At 39.5% G+C, this 18,181-nt stretch overlaps 1 protein-coding gene across 3 annotated transcripts in view; it reads right to left on the reverse strand.

Annotated features, from left to right (window-relative positions):
* Nucleotides 1-393: 393 nt before the first annotated feature.
* The window catches only part of DOP1A (DOP1 leucine zipper like protein A), a 108,002-nt gene continuing 90,214 nt past the window's right edge, over nucleotides 394-18,181 (reverse strand). The window contains exons 26-38 of one of the 3 annotated variants that reach the window (XM_047763234.1): nucleotides 15,189-15,255; nucleotides 14,891-15,035; nucleotides 14,634-14,713; nucleotides 13,443-13,552; nucleotides 13,039-13,188; nucleotides 12,571-12,632; nucleotides 11,036-11,188; nucleotides 9,820-9,956; nucleotides 8,888-8,943; nucleotides 7,563-7,727; nucleotides 3,811-3,940; nucleotides 2,928-2,987; nucleotides 394-1,006 (exon numbers count right to left, since the gene is read on the reverse strand). In XM_047763234.1, the coding sequence (XP_047619190.1) occupies nucleotides 701-1,006; nucleotides 2,928-2,987; nucleotides 3,811-3,940; nucleotides 7,563-7,727; nucleotides 8,888-8,943; nucleotides 9,820-9,956; nucleotides 11,036-11,188; nucleotides 12,571-12,632; nucleotides 13,039-13,188; nucleotides 13,443-13,552; nucleotides 14,634-14,713; nucleotides 14,891-15,035; nucleotides 15,189-15,255 (1,621 nt within the window). In that variant the 3' untranslated portion in view covers nucleotides 394-700. Of the gene's footprint in view, nucleotides 1,007-2,927; nucleotides 2,988-3,810; nucleotides 3,941-7,562; nucleotides 7,728-8,887; nucleotides 8,944-9,819; nucleotides 9,957-11,035; nucleotides 11,189-12,570; nucleotides 12,633-13,038; nucleotides 13,189-13,442; nucleotides 13,553-14,633; nucleotides 14,714-14,890; nucleotides 15,036-15,188; nucleotides 15,256-18,181 lie in introns of those variants that run through there. The other 2 variants (XM_047763241.1, XM_047763249.1) reach the window with 2 other exon arrangements.

The raw sequence follows: 18,181 nt of genomic DNA on the forward strand, positions 1-18,181 counted from the left end.
TACAGCTCACGGCAACGCCAGATCGTTAACCCACTGAGCAAGGCAGGGACCGAACCGCAACCTCATGGTTCCTAGTCGGATTCATTAACCACTGCGCCACTACGGGAACTCCTGACTTACCTCTTTGATTAACATCACCAGGGATTGGAGGTGTGAATGTGTAGGCTGGACACCTCTGCTCTGCACCGAGCTTGAGGTGCTTATGCTACACTTACAGGGATGCCCAGCCCAGGCTCCATTACTATTTACTCCTCTTAGTAGGTATGTGGGAGAAACTGGCTGTGGTACATTACCGGGCCTCTGACAGAGAAGTGGTGCCATTGCAATGTGAGAATGGGGTTAATAAGGGAAAGAAAAGAATCCCCAGCCAATCTAAATTAAACAAGCCTGAAACCAATAGAAAAAAATGTGCAGTGTGTATTTGGCAGATTTAAGACAACTCATGACAATAAAACAATGGACTCTAATGCACTATATACGTATATATAGATCTCTTAGGCATCATAATCAATATGAGCCCACAATATTTAAACTTGATTCAGGCCACATTCAAGACAGTTGTTCTTATTTACAAATATTTAAATTAAATACAACCTGAAACGTGTTTTGTTACATACAAAAAAAGAAACTATACAACTCAGAGCAATGTTTGTTGGTTTTAAATAATTACATTTACACTAAATGGAACCACTTGTGGTGCTCAAGTTTTTATCACCCCTTCCAGAAAATCTTTTTCTACCATCTCTTCTATTTTTTGCCTGGCTTTGCTGGAAAACGGTTTGTGGTTTTCCAGCTTTGTGTCCTTGCCAGGGAAGGTGTTTGAGTAGAGGACGGGGCTCCCTGAGTGTCCGGCACAGCGGCTGGTGACCTTGCTGTTGAAGACTTGGCTGAGCACACTGAAGAAGGGCAGGAGCTGTGCGAGGCTGCGCACTGTGCCCACGGAGAGCAGCAGGTGCCCCGGCTCCCAGCCCAGTGCTCGCCCAGATGTGTCCTCCTCTGGATTTTTCTGCAGGAAACAAAAAGGGGACAGTTAGGAACAGGCGCTGCAGTACGTGAGAAAACTTAAACATCTGCCAGCAGAGTTAAGGAAGGAATACAAATGAAGACATGAAGTCTCCATCGCAGACTCACTAAAACCTTGGCCTTCTGTGCCATTATTAATCGTACAGAGGGTCTAACACGTAGAAATATTTGCCAACTAGAATGCACAAGCAAGCTTAGTTAGAATTGATTTCAGGTAGGGAAAAGTCAAATACAAACATTTAGGTTGTGCTTTGCATATACTCAAAAAGCTCCCAGATTTCTGGACCCCCCACTAATTTTAGGACTGGGTCCTAAAGTGACTACAAAATTGGGGACAAAGGGCCTTACACATTTCATTATTAGTAAATCAACTTCCTATTAGCCAAATGGCTTAAACTTGCCCCAAGATAGTAATTATTGACCATGGGCCCTGCTGCTATCACAGTAGTAGCAGAGAAAGGAAAGGGACCCTCAGGAGAGAAAATGCTATCTGATTTTGTGTTGTGCTAAACTTCATGAGAAGGAAAGCTGGGCTCTGCCATTTGCATCAGTGGGCAAGATCCAGAAGGGACCCTCACTTATCCAATGGGCCATACAATCTATCTTGCAGTAGAGAAGTCAAATGAAAATGTCAACTAAATAGAAACACAATCATTTACATACTTAGGAGGCTAGTTTGAGAAGCCGACTAAACTATACACATGTCGCTGCAGACATCAGTCTGTCTGGAGAAAGTTCCTAAGATGTCTGAACGGGGGTGTGTGTGGGGGGGACCAGAGTCAGTAACGAACATGCACTTCAGTTAAAGATAATGAAAACAGGAGTTCCTGTTGTGGCTCAACGGAAACAATTCTGACTAGTATCGTGAGGATGCAGGTTTGATGCTCAGTGGGTTAAGGATCCCGTGTTGCCATGAGCTGTGGTGTAGGCCAGTAGCTACAGCTCTGATTCAGCCGCTAGCCTGGGAACCTCCACAGTGGCCCTAAAAAGCCCAAAAAGAAGGAAAAAAAAAGATAACGAAAACAACTGGGTAGGAGAAAAATCAAATGGGACTTAGGAAGGAGAATTATAGTATGTCATATTCATTAACAAATGGGAGTTTGCCTTCTAAGATCAGATGTTGGCTGAGAAATTTTATTTAATATTTTAATATCACTAGTTTTCTAGCAGAGAAAGCAGATGCAAAATCCAGCTTAGTTTCTTGTGTGGTTCACTTATTTTAAAATAAAATCCTGAGAAAAGAAAATAGATTTAAAGCGGAAGACTCTAGGAGCAAATAAGATCATCCAGTTCTTTATGGCCAAGAGAGGAAAAAGAAAAAATCAATGGGTTTATTTCTTGTTACAAAACCACCTTCCTTTTTCTTACCTCATTAAAACACTGGTTTTAATGACAGTCCTGGAACTGGCTACCCCATCCCACTAACTGGCTGACCACACCACCTTTAGGTGCCTAAGTCAAAGGGCAATTCAACAGTAAATAAAGGTAAACAGAGATGAGTTTACTCGGAAAAGAAATCTGAAGTGGTAATAAGCTTGAACCCTGTACGCAGCTGATTTCGAAATGTAAGAGATCTGTGGTGTAACCTTTTGTTTACAAAAGGAAATACCTTTCAAAAAGAACCTTTACTAATAAGCTCTTGACCAAGAAGAGTGCACTTGTTTAGTGTTTCTGCTCTTCTTAATCAGAACTACATCACAACCTCAATAAGAAATAAAAAGTCAAACATTTTTCTTCTGAATGATTTCTCCTTTCACTTCAACAATCTACACTTGAAAAAAGACTTCCTTGCTGTTTACCTCTCTTGTACTGTTGAAATCCAGACCTGGGTTTGTGTCTCAAGATTTGGTCCAGATGTGGCAACTTTCGCTGCCATATCACAAGCATCAAAAAGCCACCCTCACCTGATGCTTGGCCATCTCCAATCCCTCCAAAATCACTGTCTTAAAGTCCTCCTCCTTGTCCTGTGGAAGGAAAGAGGAGAACTCATAGCCTTTGCTCCAGTGAAAATTGTGCCTGGCCATGAAGACCTTGTTGTTTAAGGTGTTTTGGATGGGAAAAATACTTTCCAGGCAAAACACTTTTTATTCTGTGGAACAAATTCTGTGCAGAAAACTATAATGTTATACCTTACATAAGAGAGAGGTCTTGCAAAAACTCTGGTCACTAATGACATGTGGGAATGACAGAAGGTCCGTGTGCCTGGGGTCAAAAATAATCATGCTGCTTCTGCATTTGTTGTCACAATTACTTCTGCAGACCCTGCAATAGCAAAGTGAAAGAACCCACGTCCTGTCCTGAATTCTGGAATCAACTTTCATCTTCCTCTCTGTTCTTTTACTTATTCATCCCTAAAAAAACGTCTTGATTTTAAATCAAATTCCTCATGCCCTTCAAGAACGATCTCCTTTTAAGTCACCTCTTTGCATTCCATTTCTAAGACTGTATTGTGGTTTAGAAGCTGCTGCCTGAAAAGGGGACCCCAGAAGACTGGAAAATTTCTGAGCACTCAAAGCACATATTGCAAACTAGGACCCGTGAAACAACCCAGGGCACATCCAAATTATATACTTTACTTTTGAGATTTTTTTTGAATGCGGAAAAAAGACAAAAGATTTGTAACAAAGGCCTACTGATGAGCCTAAGAAATTCATTACCATTTTCTTGGGCAAAGACTTGTATGTAATTAATTAACCTGATGCAGTGGAGGATGTACATAACATATAAGTATATTTTACAAATTTTATCCTCTTACACTTAAAAATAAATTAAAAAGGAATGCAATACCTTTGCCCTTTTCCGAAGAAGTTTTGCGAGTCGTACTACGTAAGGTTTAAATTCTCGCTGATGTATGCCCTGCCTTCTGACTTCCAAACCTGAATCATCTGAGGCTTCTGGAATAAAGGCCCATCGGTACCTATGGAAGAATAGTGTTAATATCAGCAAGATGCACTTTGTGTCATGCAAGGTGAGGCCATGTACAATCGATGCCTCATGGCCCCACCACCTACACAGCTGCACATCTGAGCTGTGCCACCTATTACCCTGGCACCTTGGGCATGTTTCTTAATGTGAGCCTTCTAATACATTATTAACTACCTCACAGCATTGTTATGAGTAAATGAACATGTAAACTTGCAAAGTACTCAAACACCATTTTTTTCATGAACACGAGGCAAGTAACTCAGCAAATGTTTCTATGCCAATTCATTAATAGGTAAAAATTTCCAACATATATTTGGCCAGATGTTTCCTAACTACACAGTAAGGGGGTGAAGAACTGAACAGACTTAAGAAAAATTTAAGTAGGATTTCTTTCATACTTCCATTTTATTTTTATTTTTTGTATTTAATAAATAGCTATCTATGGAAAAATTCAAATGGTGTAAAAAGGCATATCAAAGAAAGGTAGTCTCCTGCCCAAGACAGGTTCTGTCATTATTGCCAGTTTCTCTTATATACCCATATATACCCATCCAGAGTTTGTGCATAAAAGAAAACATTTTCATACAAGCAACCCCCTCCTCTTTTAATAAATAAAATTGGTGCTTATTTTATTACATACCTTGGAGATAAGATCATAAACACCATTTTTTTTTTTTTTTGGCTATGCCCACAGCATATGGAAGTTCACGGGCTAGGGATCAAACCCATGCCACAGCAATGACCTGGGCTACTGCAGAGACAATGTCAGACCCTTAATCCACTACGCCACAGGAGAACTCCAAAACACCATCGTTTTAAACAGCTACATTGTCTTCCAGTGTTGGAAGGTAATGATTTAACCAGTCCCCTAGACTGTCCAATTTCTTGCTACTACAAATAATAGTGCAGAACTGACACCCTTACATAATGTTGACTTTTCTGCACCATCTGAGTACAGAGGTTGGATAAATCTTTCCATGGAGTAGAATCACTGGTGTAAAAAGAATGTATATTTTGAATTTTGGTAAATATAAACCTTTCTGGAGAGGTTTATCATAGCACTGTACACTTCCAACAAGAATAACAATGTCTAGGGAGTTCCCATTGTGACAGAGTGGGTTAAGAACCCGACCAGTATTTAAGAAGACATAGGTTTGATCCCTGGCCTCGCTCAGGGGGTTAAGGATCTGGCACTGCCTTGAGCTGTGGTGTAGGTCACAGATGTGGCTTGGACCCCTCATTGCTATGGCTGTGGTGTAGGCTGGTAGCTGTAGCTCCAATTTGACCCCTAGCTTCCATATGCTGCAGGTATGGCTTTTAAAAAAACAAAAATAAAGACTGTTTCTATTGTTAGGGGTAAAGTGAAATATACTTTTATATCTTTACCATTCTGATAGTTACTAATAATTTTAATTGGAATTTCTCTTATGAGCATGACAACACCTTTTCCTACGTTTACAAGCCATTCCTTTCTTTTTTTTTTTTTTTAAAGGAGCTTCTCAGGCTAGGGGTCAAACTGGAGCTGCAGCTGCAGGCTACAGATACAGCCATGTCTGCGACCTACACCACAACTCATGGCAACACCAGATGCTTAACCCATTGAGGGAGGCCAGAGATAGAACTGCATCTCATGGATACTAGGTTGGGTTCTTAATGGGAATTCTCTACAAGCCATTCCTTTTCTACGATCTATTTGTTAGCTCTCTCAGGTCATTTTTCTGTTGGATTGGCCATCTTTACATAGTAAGCAAATTAGACTTCGGTCATTTACATAGCAAATATCTTTCCCCAACTCACTGCTGCCTTTTAAACGTTGTTATCTTTTAGTCACAGAGAGACTAAAAATGCTGTGTAATTAAACTATCAAATATTTTAAACTTTTGGAGTTCCCGTCATGGCGCAGCAAAACCAAATCCAACTAGGAACCATGAGGTTGTGTGTTTGATCCCTGGCCTTGCTCAGTGGGTTAAGGATCTGGCGTTGCCGTGGGCTGTGGTGTAGGTCATGGAAGCGGCTCGGATCCTGCATTGCTGTGGCTCTGGTGTAGGCCAGCAGCAACAGCTCTGATTAGACCCCTAGCCTGGGAACCTCCATATGCTGCAGGTGCGGCCCTAAAAGGTCAAAAGACAAAAACAAACAAAAACATATATATTTTAAACTTTTGAAATATGTATCATGCTTAAAAAGGTATTACTCTTCCAAAATTATTAAATTCTCCATGTTATCTTTTATTACCTTATAGATTTTTTTAAAAGACAGTTTAAAAAACTGTAGTTAATATTATAGCATTTTTCAACCCTTTTATAATGACAAGAAGATAAACACATTTTGGTTCTCATCATGGAGTTAAAAAGCCAATAGTATGAGCATATTACTTAATATTCTTCCTAGAGCATGAAGACTATCATCTTTGTGAACATAAGCACCTAATTTGGGGCCACTTGCCTACGATTCTGCTTAGTATCCTTTTCTGAACTTCTTTAGGAGTTAACATCAGATTAGCAGATACCCAGCCACTGAAATTCATTAAGAAGCAGATGTATACAGTTTTCAAATGAAAAAAAAAAAAATTAAAGGAAATGGAGTTAATCTAAAAAAAAAATTCTAGTTCTTACCATTAAATTTAATGAAAAGTAAGTTTGTGCAACAGCAATTTTTAGAGATTTAAGAATATCCAAATACCAAAGATTCTGATATATTACTCTTTTCCTATGAATATTCCCTCTTGGAAGAATAATATAACACAGTTAAATACATTATATAAATATATATTTGATCATGTGGATAAATTATCAAATTATCTTAGCTACATTTTGATAATCAGTTTGCCTATTGTTACAAAAATTTAAATATAAAAAACCATAATTAAATATTTTTGAGCACTTACAAACAAGGCACTTAGGAGAGTTTAGAGTTTCTCTCCATTCCCCTTGGCCACCTCTCTAATTCCATTCACTACCATCTGAAAGAAGAGCCAGATCGATTCCAGTATTGCCCACCTCCCGTTCTTTCTCCAAGCTACACAGCTAGAGTAACATTTCTAAAATACAAGACTGATACTATCATTTCATTCCTTAAACGCTTCAGTGACTCCCCACTGTCCTGAGTTCAACTCCAAATTCTCTAATACAGCTTACAAGTCCTTACACAACAGGTGCTTTCTCCCGACATTCTGCTCCAGCAATACTGATCTTTCAACACTTGAGACACACCATGCCCACTCCAGCCTCCTAAAGGTGGTTAAAACTCCCCTGAGGGCCAGCCCTAACCTGTGGAGCTAGGAGGGTCTCTGCCACATGGGCTCCCAGCTCTCAGAACATCCACATGTCTAACTGCATCTCCCACACTAGATCTGAAGTTGCTAAGTCCTGTCACCTGTTGCCTCGCATCTAGTGGGCACTCAATCTGCTGACTGCTCTGTCAGTCTTCACATTATCCACAACAACCATTTCCAGTAACTTCCACAGACTGTGCCCACCCCCCAGCAAGACAATTACGTTTTAATAAAAATTATGAATACTTCAACTTACACACAAAAAACTTTATCTTAGATGTCACTGACCAAAGCGAATGTGTTTCAAAAATATCCATTTAATATCTTCACTTTTACTTACATCTGAAACTGAGGAAGATTTTCAGAGGGTAACGCCAAAGCCAAATCCAAAAACTTGCAAGCAGAGAGATAGAGGTTTAACCAGCGCTGGCTGTTATATGAAGTAGAAAAGCCATTACCTCCTGTGTAGGTCGTCTCCAGACCGGCCACAGAGGGGCCTGAAGTCCTAGAAGCAGGAGATGATGCTGTCAGCAGTTGTACCCACTTACTAACAAGTAATTTCTAGAAAGTCTCAAAGTGCCAGCTAATATTTTGCATAATCATTCTGATAAATATACCAGTAACTGCTAAGTAAGGTCATGAATAAATTCATTTTTACTATTCTCAAATCAAAAGTTAATTTTTGTTCCTTAAATTTTAAGAATGTAAAAATAGGAGTTCCCATTGTGGCACAGCGGAAATGAATCTGACTAGGAACCATGAGGTTGCAGGTTCAGTCTCTGTGTTCACTCAGTGGGTTAAGGATCTGGCATTGCTGTGAGCTGTGGTGTAGGTCTCAGACTCAGCTCAGATCTGATGTTGTCGTGGCTGTGGTGTAGGCTGGCAGCTGTAGCTCCGATTCAACCCCTAGCCTGGGAACCTCCATATGCTGTGGGTGGGGCCCTAAAATGAAAAAAAAAAAGTAAAAATAGAGAATAACTTGTTATACTAAAAAAAATATATAAAAATATTAAGCTGTAAAACCAAGAGAACTCTCCCTACTACTCAGTGTCTTTCTGCAAAGACAGTGGAAGGAAATCTTTCTATAATAATAAACACAGTTATTAGTATAGGGGACTCTCTTTTATAAACCTGGCACTAAAGAAGAGTAAAATACAGTCAAGCCACAATGTTAAAGAAACTTTTCAATTTATAAGCTCCATCTGTACAAAAATTCCTACATAAATAAAAGTTATATTTAGTCATACATTGGTAAACTGCCTTTACTAAAAAGAAGTATAGCACATTACACTTTTTAAGTACAACATGTTAAATTGAGATCATTCTGGAAGATCTGTACACCTTAGTGGCAGGTTACCAGCATAAAAGGTTTTGCTGCACGTTGCAGGAACAAGATCTGACCTACTGGAACTGACGTGACTTATGTAGTTGAAACAGTACTGCTTTAAACTAAATTTGTGTCTAAAGACCAAAGGCCACAAATAGTGAAGCTTAATCTAGTCTAATATACCTGAAACTATACGTATCCCAATACGATCAGTTAGGTAATAACAGACTAAACAGAGTATTCAAATAGAGTGTCTATACTCTCCCACTGATAATGTTCTGAATGAGCTTAGGATACTCAACACTGACAAGCACATACTGACATGAATTACGTATTACCGTGAAATATCTTCATCAGCAGTGAGTTCTTGCTCCATCAGTAAAAATACCTGTACCTGAAGACCATGGAATAAATGTTAAACGTTGATTTAATCCTTCTTTCAGGCTGTCTTTAGGCTATACTTTCATTAATCCACATACAAATTTTAGTATACAACTTCAGGATCTTTATACTTAGTTTCTTAGAGTAAAACTGCAGATTTAGCACAGAGCCTTGCTACCAATTTGGCAGAGGTGAGATGAAAGTATGCTTCTATTTGGTGATTATGGAACAGAGTTTCAGTTATTAAAAAAAATATTAAGGCCAATTTCTTTGTGGGCAAGCCAGAAATGTTGGGTTTTCATAGTTATAGAATCCTTTCCCTTTCCTTTTTCATCTCTCTCCCATCTCCCCAAGACCTTCAGATGCAGGTGACAGGCTATGGTCTGGGAGGGGAACAGACAGTGTAGTGGGACTAAGGAAAGTCTTACTGTTGGGGAGTTTACAAACTCTTGTCAAGGACTCTCTGATGCAGCTTTTGTGGGATAAGCACTGCACCTCAAGGGGGATACGCGCCTTATGTCAGGCCATCTAAATCCATCTCAAGCATCTCCAATCACTCTTGAGTTACTGCTATAGGCAAGGACCACACCTGGCAGCCCACGACAAAGTTAAACATTTGGTGTAGAAGAGAATGAACTAAACCAGATCAGATGAAGTAAGGATTCACAAGGGGCTACTACTGAGACTGGTGCCTGTTTCAAAGTTTAAGCTGTATGGAGATGGAATCTGACTTGTTTTTTCTATTTTCCACTGTAAAATCTGTCTGTAACAGGCTTAACCAGAGTTCAGTTCTCTTCCAAGATGAGTCTCTCCCCAGTGAGCATGGTGATGCTTGTCACATTGTTTTATAATTTAGATTTACTACCTAACTGAATTAAAATTCACTCACCAGTTCTGTAATCATGGTGGGCCAGAGCGAGGTAAGATGTTGTGGAGACATTCTTAAAAGTAACACTCTGAAAAACAGGAACACTTGAGAGTGAAGGGTTGGCACCTGGGGCAAGCGAAGACTCTCAACCAATCTCTCTGAAAGAAATGCAGCAGGTTTTCAACATCTAAATAATTACTCATTTTTATATAAGCTTTTCTATACAATCTAGTCCAGTACTTCTCAGAATATCTATGGCGATAGATCATCTTTTTAAAAAAAGTTTCCAATCTGTTGCAGATGGATATTTTCATAAAATAAAAACAAACTGGTAGAGAAAAATTAAAGAAATATAAAATACAAATGCCATGTTCTTGTTACTAGATTCAACAGATTCTATCAAATTGCTATAAAGGTTCAAAATGCCTGCTCTATGGTTTCTGTACTTATCATGGATGGATTAGCAAACTGATACCAGTCCATGGACCACACTTTGAATAGCAATGATCTAGTCAACTTTAAAAAAAAAAAAATCAGAGGACAAAGAGTGTGCATCCTGTACACTAATTAGAAAGGGTCAAAAAAGAAGGAATCACGTATCTTCTGAGAAAGAGAAATGACCTCACCAAAGAGATGACAACCGCCACTCCCATCCCAGTCCCCACGCTCCCTGCTGAGGAGGGCAGCACTAGCACAAGACTTGGCAGCTATTTGGCGGCACAGGGTGATGACTGCCCTGCTATCCTTCGGGACACAGAAGGCCACCAACCCATTTGACGAAGGTTGTCATAAACTTTACACAATTCTCCACCCTAGCCCCAAACTCCAGATCCCCAGTTATTTCTAGCTTAAATTTTCCGGTTCTGCCTCCCTTCTGGTCCTCTCCTTTGAAGGTTTCGAATTCCTTATCCACAACAAAAAGCCATTAACATGCCTTTCTACAGCAAAATGGTCTTACACCTCATTCTCAAACAAATTCCTAGGTAATTTGACCCAAGCTATAAACTAGAGGCCATGTTCAGGCAAGTCCTACAAACTCAGTGTTTGATTTCCTTTATACACTAGTTATAATAATTTTTGTTGTTTAGTAGAACAAGTTTCTAATTCTACAACCTTTTCCATAACCTACATTTGGTATATTTCACCCCAGCTTATAACTTGGGGAAAACATTTTCTAAGGAACAAAAAGTCCTACCTACAGTTTGGAAGATAGAGAAAATAGTTTTCTACTAGTTACCTTGTATATCTGGAAGATATTTCTGATACTGGTCAATTTCACTGCTGAAAATAGCAAATGCCAATCTTTTGAGAAGCATGGCTCTCTGCTCTAGCTCCACATCACGATTTGCAAAGAGATTAAGTGAACTGCTTTGAGCCACAGCTACACGAGCTGAAAAAGAAAAAAACAAGTGAAAAAAAGAAAAAGCAAGTGAGGGAGGCTGTGATAGTCATCCAGTGATTTGAAAAAGGATTGTATTATTATTTTGTAATGGCTAGAAACCCTATGACATCCAAGACATGTCTCAGGGTTTCTAGCCATTAAAAAAAAACTTAGGGAGGAACTTAGGGTAGAGTACCTGGGGCTCCTCTCCAGGCAGAAAGACCAGCAAACAGAACCAGCATATACAAGCCAGAAGACCAATGGGCAGGAAATGCAGAAGAGGGAAGACAATTTAGAACTGGAGGTTTCAGAAGGTAAAACCACTCATAGTGCCACTGGATAAAACCCTTTATTTAGTATTTTATGCCATTTGCCTCAATCCTTCTCAAGGCTTTAAAAATAATGCCTGGCCTAGCAACTTTCACTCATGTCTCATACTTACCCCACCCATTTCCTCTTCTGCAGCCACACTGTTTTGCTTGCTCTTCCTTGAGCTCACCAAACTTTTTCCTACCCTAAAACCTCTGTCATTTTTGTTCCTTATTCCTAGAATACTCTGTCCCTAGACCTTCTCATGGCTGGCTGCTTTAGTTTCCCCTCAAATATGACATCTTGAACTGTTATTTAAAATCTACTGTATCACCCTATTAGCGTCGCAACTTCTTAACTTACTCCCTGAGATACTCTTATTTATTTAAGGTTAGCATAATGCCTGGCCCATTTCTGTCTTTTAATAAATGTTAAATAGATGAATCTGAACCTTAAAACAACCCTGTGGAGATCAGAGAATACACTGTCCCTTTTCCAGATGGGCACTCTGTTAGGAACTAACATGAAATGCTATAGATTCATCCTGCTTCACTGCTATTTAAGGTCATTAGCATAACAACTTTCAAACTTTAAAAAAAACAAAAACAAAACACCTTCCTCCCCTCCAGATGAACTATGATGAGGAATCCTAACATATAAACCAATTATGCTGGAGAGGCAGTGGGTACAGAGTAATTCTGACTTTCTTGGCCTCTTTCTTTCTTCCCTCAGAGGAGAAAAACAGAGCCCAGGATTTAGAGTGAGCTATCTGACAGGTCTATTCCACCTGTCTGCCTTTCTTGGTCACCCCAGCTCCCTCAGTGCCATTCAACATTTACTTTTACTTAGTGCTTTCTATGTGCCAGGTTCTATGCTTTGTGCTGGGAAAATCATTCAAAGACGAATTAGACATGGTCAAATAGTTTCCTTTTTATTTTCCACTACTCTGTCCTCTTTAAGTTTTAACATGTTCCCTTAGGGTATTAGCTATAATGTGACAAACAGAGCATTCTGGAAAAGAGCCAAGTAAATAAGAATGTGTACAGGAAAGACACTGCTTAGGCTGTCTGCCCAATACTCACTCATCAAATCTCTAAACGTTGTCTTATCATGTGTCATCAGATTGTCCATGATGGCTCTCCAACTGGAAGAGACAAGGGTTACACTGGGTCGCTAAGATTTTATGGTTGTCATTATTGTTATTAAAAAAGTGTTCTGGAGTTCCCATTGTGGCTCAGCGGTTAATGAACCTGACTAGCACCCATGAGGACTCGGATTCGATCCCTGGTCTCGCTCATTCGGTTAAGGCTCTGGTGTTGCCATGAGCTGTGGTATAGGTCACACATGTGGCTCAGACCCTGCGTTGCTGTGGTATAGGCCAGTGGCTACAGCTCTGATTTGACCTCTAGCCTGGGAACCTCCATGTGCCATAGGTGTGGCCCTAAAAAGACAAAAATTAATAAATAAAGTGTTCTACTTGGTAGAGCACTTAATTTCAACAGACTTTGTTGAGCTGCATTATCATGTTGCAAAGAATCAAGATGACTTACTGATTGACACAAGAGGCATCCATCTGAAAGAAACTGGGATCCATAAAGAGATCAAAGGCTTCTTTTTTCCAAGCTCTCCGCGTGTACTGATACCCACTAAGACTGCTAAGCAGCTGGACGCAGGCTCGGTAACTAGGGGCATTATGGGCACTAGGAGGAAGGAAAACCACCTTAACGTAATGTTACAACTTTAACTGTCATATTAAGTTATTCATAAGTGTTCACAATAACCTAAAGCAATGACAGGAAATAGAAAGAGCACCATAAGGGAAATACTTTTGACTATAATTTAAGGTAGAAATAAAGTTATTTTGTGCTAAGTTCAAAAACGGTAATAAAAGATCACAGTTTTTTACTAACAGACTATGAATTAACGAAGAAATCTAGTTAAATAGTAATAGTACCTGTGATTTCGGAGGTAGGGCACAACATAATGCATGATATTTACAAGTAAAGGAATAACCCGTTCTTTTTCATCACTATAGAAAACCATATCCAAAAGATGAGCCAAAACCTAAAAAACATAACAAACGAAATGGAATGCATAATCTAAGAGCTGAAACTGGTAACATTTAGAGGTGGCTTTCAGTCTGTAAGAAAACCTAGAATACCGTAAAATTAGAAAAACCTAAAATCAAATCCCCCTTGTCATTTTTATATGAATGGTTTCTGCAACTATTTTCGTTTTTGTCCATTATAACTACAGGATATATATATATAGGCACAAATTTTACTATTTCCAACCAAGACAGGGAGGAAAAGAAAAAGAAAGATTAAGAACCTTCCAATGTGACAGTGAGTAAACAGCATATTTGAGACCAGAATCTCATAATTCTCCTTTCCTGAATGGGTTAAGAGAGGCTTGGAAAAATATAACCACATGAATAGAGCCCCAACTCTGTCACTGACCTTAGGTCATACTGTTCTAATCTTTGTGGGGCTCAGTATCCAAGCATTTAAGGGAGAAACAAAAATGACCTGCAAGGCTGTATAACAGAGTGTAAAAAGGCGTGAGAGTGTCAGAGGATGTATATAAAAATGTTTGGTAGGAGTTCCCGTAGTAGCTCATTGGAAACAAATCCAATGAGGACACAGGTTCGATCTCTGGCCTCGCTCAGTGGGTTAAGGCTCTGGCATTGCCATGAGCTGTGGTGTAGGTCACAGATGTGGCTTGGATCCCACATTGTGTGGCCATGGTGTAGGTCGGTAGCTACAGCTCCAATTCGACCCCTTGCCTGGGAACCTCCATATGCTGTGGATACAGCCCTAAAAAGACCAAAAAAAAAAAAAAAAAGTTTGGTAAACTGTAAATACTTTACAGTGGCAAACATCATTACATTCACCCTTCCCTATCACACTGTGATACCAAGCACACTTTTAAAAACTAATATGGGGGAGGGGGAACAACATCTAAAGTTATTATCACTATATATTTAATACACTACTAATGTACGAAGTCAAGACTTTATTTCTATAGTGATTCTTGTACAAAATAGTTTTTCAAATTAAAATCTTCTCTCCAAGAATGACTTGCTAATATTTAACTGGAAAGCTGTTTACTTGAAAGTGCATGTGAAAAACACAGTAATACTTACCTCAGAGAGTAATGTCAGCGCATGGACACTGTATACAGAAGGGGTTATGTTTGAGGTCTCCACGGCAGGTGACAGCATATCTAAGTGAGAGAAAAGGTAGGTAAGGTAAAGATAAAGGGAGGGGTCTTTTCCCAACGAAAAAAAGCTACCTGCTAAACAGAAAAAAGATGATTTTGTGGTACAGATAGTGCTAAGCACAGTAATTTCTTAGTGAATTAATGCCTACGAATATAAACTTAGATGCCTGAGAGCAATACCTTCAACATCGGATTCCAAATTGGACCCATCTACCATTATTTTGGGAGAAGGCTTAACTTCAAGATTTCGTCGCAGCCATGTAGTCTGCTCCAAAGAAGAACCAGCAATTGCCCCAATTGCATCCACTATTTTATGAGTCACATCCTAAAGAAACAAGGAGGAACTGTTTTATCCATGTATGTCTATGGGTGCACACACGAGACTTCACAGATGATTTTATCTGACCTTCCCATTTAGAGTTGAGGGCACTGAGAAACACAGAGTTTTGGCAACAACTCTTAATTCAGAATGACTTACCTGGAGGTCTCTTTGGTCTTTTTTATTTTCCAAACTAGGGTTTTTCATAATAAATTCATTCAGAACCCTAAAAGGGCCAAAGGGAGAAAAAATAAACAGGAAATATAAATGTAAAGAAAATGACGCATTCTAATCTTTCACAGTGAGATAGTGGTTTTATGGCTTCAGTTTCTATTTTATGTGTTTAATGAATATGTACTTCCTATGATTCAGGTGAAATGCATAAAAACATACGCATGAAAAGATCTGTACAAGGATGTTTACAACAACATTATTTGTAAAATCTAAAACCAGAAAGGACCAAAATGTCCACAACAGAACTGTAGCATATTCATATAAATACAAAACAGTAATGAAAATGAATAAATTGTAGCTACATTAAATTACATAGACAAATTTTTTTTCTTTCTCTTGTTTTTTGTTATGGCCACACCTGTGGTATATGGAAGTTCCCAGGCTAGGAATCGAATTGGAGCTGCAGCTGCCGGCCTACACCACAGCCACAGCAATACCAGATCCAAGCCACGTCTGCGACCTATAGCACAGCTCAAGGCAACGTGGGATTCTTAACCCAATAAGTGAGGCCAGGGATCAAACTTGCATCCTGCTAGATACTAGTCCCGTTGAACCACAACGGGAACTACAATTTGTACGTTCTATATATCAACAAAATTTTTTTAAAAAACCCATATCCCACCCATCTTAAATTATAAAAATGGTTCCTTGTATGTATGTATAAATACAGTTGATTAAAAATACTTCATGGAGTTCCCGTCGTGGTGCAGTGGTTAACGAATCCGACTAGGAACCATGAGTTTGCGGGTTCGGTCCCTGCCCTTGCTCAGTGGGTTAACGATCTGGCGTTGCCGTGAGCTGCAGTGTAGGTTGCAGACGCGGCTCGGATCCTGCGTTGCTGTGGCTCTGGCGTGAGCCGGCGGCTACAGCTCCGATTCGACCCCTAGCCTGGGAACCTCCATATGCCCCGGAAGCGGCCCAAGAAATGGCCAAAAAGACAAAAAAAAAAAAACTTCATGAATGGAAAAAGATCCATTGTTTGCTAAAATTCCACTCAATATTTACCTTGACTTGAGTTTATTAAGTTATATGTATAATTATTTCCAAATAATATGTAAAGTGATACCAAAGAACAATCATAAGGGTTTCTACTGTACAATTAGGAATTTTTAGATAATCAGTGGAATGGTTAGGAGAAAAAAATAAGCCACCATAAATTTTAAAAGGGAATTAATTTTCTAATATAACTAAAAATGTCCAACTCTTGATTTAAACACTCAGTACACATACACTGAGCAAGAGTTATGAACCTTCATTATCTGAGAAATGAGACAGGAAGAAAAGATAGGTGAGGAAAAGTAAAATCTTGTGGGAGAGAAGCTACAAGTCATAATAGACAGCCTGCCTTAATTTTTAATGAAATTAGCCAGCAGGCTATTTAGTGATGATTCAAAGAACTGTCCAAAGAGTCCCTCTTTGAGCCTTAAGAACAATTCAGAGGTAGGTAAGGCAGGTGCTATTATTCTTGCTTTGACAGGTGGGAAAATAGGCTTGGAGAAGTTTACTGATGTTCCCAGGGTCCCAGAGATGAAGGTCAGACTAAGGATCAGAAGAATCAGACAGCTTCATCAGACCACTGTTTGATTTCCAGTGTTTACAGTTCCCTCTCATCACTCAACTAGGTATCTTATCTGTGATCCAGGGACTGCACACATTGAGTCCACTGCTCTTTTCATTACACCTTCAATGTCTAAAACTCCTTCGGCTTTTGACTTAGAAAACAGCATGTAGGTCCAGGGACCATCGTGACCCTGACTTTCTTGAGCTCACTTTGGGATTCATCAGCTCACTTTGGTTGGGCTAGGCTGCAGTGTTCCTCAGCTTCTAGAGGCTGACCCATCATCCTCCAGCTCTCACTATTGCCCTCCACCTCCTTGTGCTTCCTGGTAGAAGACTGCGCCCCTACCCTGACCATAACACCTGAGGCCATTTTATAAAGAACCCTCACTTTTCCTCCCCTCTACTTCAAAGTTTTCTTGACTATTGGTTGCCAAACCAGAATCAGGACAATAGATTAGCATCAGGACAATAGAGAAGCTAAGTCTGTGTGCATATAGAAACACACAACTAAACATATGCAATCACCATCAGAGCTACAAGGGTTGACTAAAAGGCCGAAGCTCTCTGCACTTGGCTGAACTTATAATCCACTAGTGGGATAACATGTTGACTGTTTGAGGTAATGTAAACAGGTTGGAGTAATGTTTATTTCCTTTCCTTCTCCTCTTATGTCTTAAGCAGTCCTTTGTGAACTTCAGGGTGTACTTGAATCACTTGAAAATCTCATTGAAACGTAGATTCTGATTCAGGTGGTCTGGGGTGGCGACTGAGAGCCCACAATTCTAACACACTCCCAGGGGATTCCAGTGCTGCTGGCTGAAGAATCAACCTTGAGTAGCAAAGTCTTAGAGAAAAGGCACCTTCTTCTTAGTCTTATATCTGCCATTTCCTGGTCTCCATCCCCTCCCAGTTGGCTCTATAGTCTGGTGCTAATAAGGAGCCCCCTCTCTCTACCATCTTGTATCATTCTCCACTTAGATAACATACACAACCTACATAACATACATAGCCTACATACCTTACATAAGATGCATATGTACATAACAAACACACTTACATATCTTACTGCCAGGCACTATTCTAGGAATTTAATAAGTATTAACTCATTTAATCTTTATAACAACTTTATGAGGCAAGCACGTGTCCCTCATTTTACAGATGGAGAGGTAAAATAACCTGCCCAAGGCCATACAGCAAAGAAGTAAAGGTGTTGGGATCTGAATCCAGGCAGTCTTTGCTGTTCACTATTCGCCATCCTCAGGTCTCATCATTAATGAGGACTTTTAAATTACATTTCCTCCTGCTACCTATCAGTTCTCTTTCTTTTCATGATCAAATATCTTCAAAGAATAACCCAC

This window comes from Phacochoerus africanus, chromosome 2 (genome assembly GCF_016906955.1).
Source record: "Phacochoerus africanus isolate WHEZ1 chromosome 2, ROS_Pafr_v1, whole genome shotgun sequence".
Taxonomy (NCBI): Eukaryota; Metazoa; Chordata; class Mammalia; order Artiodactyla; family Suidae; genus Phacochoerus; species Phacochoerus africanus.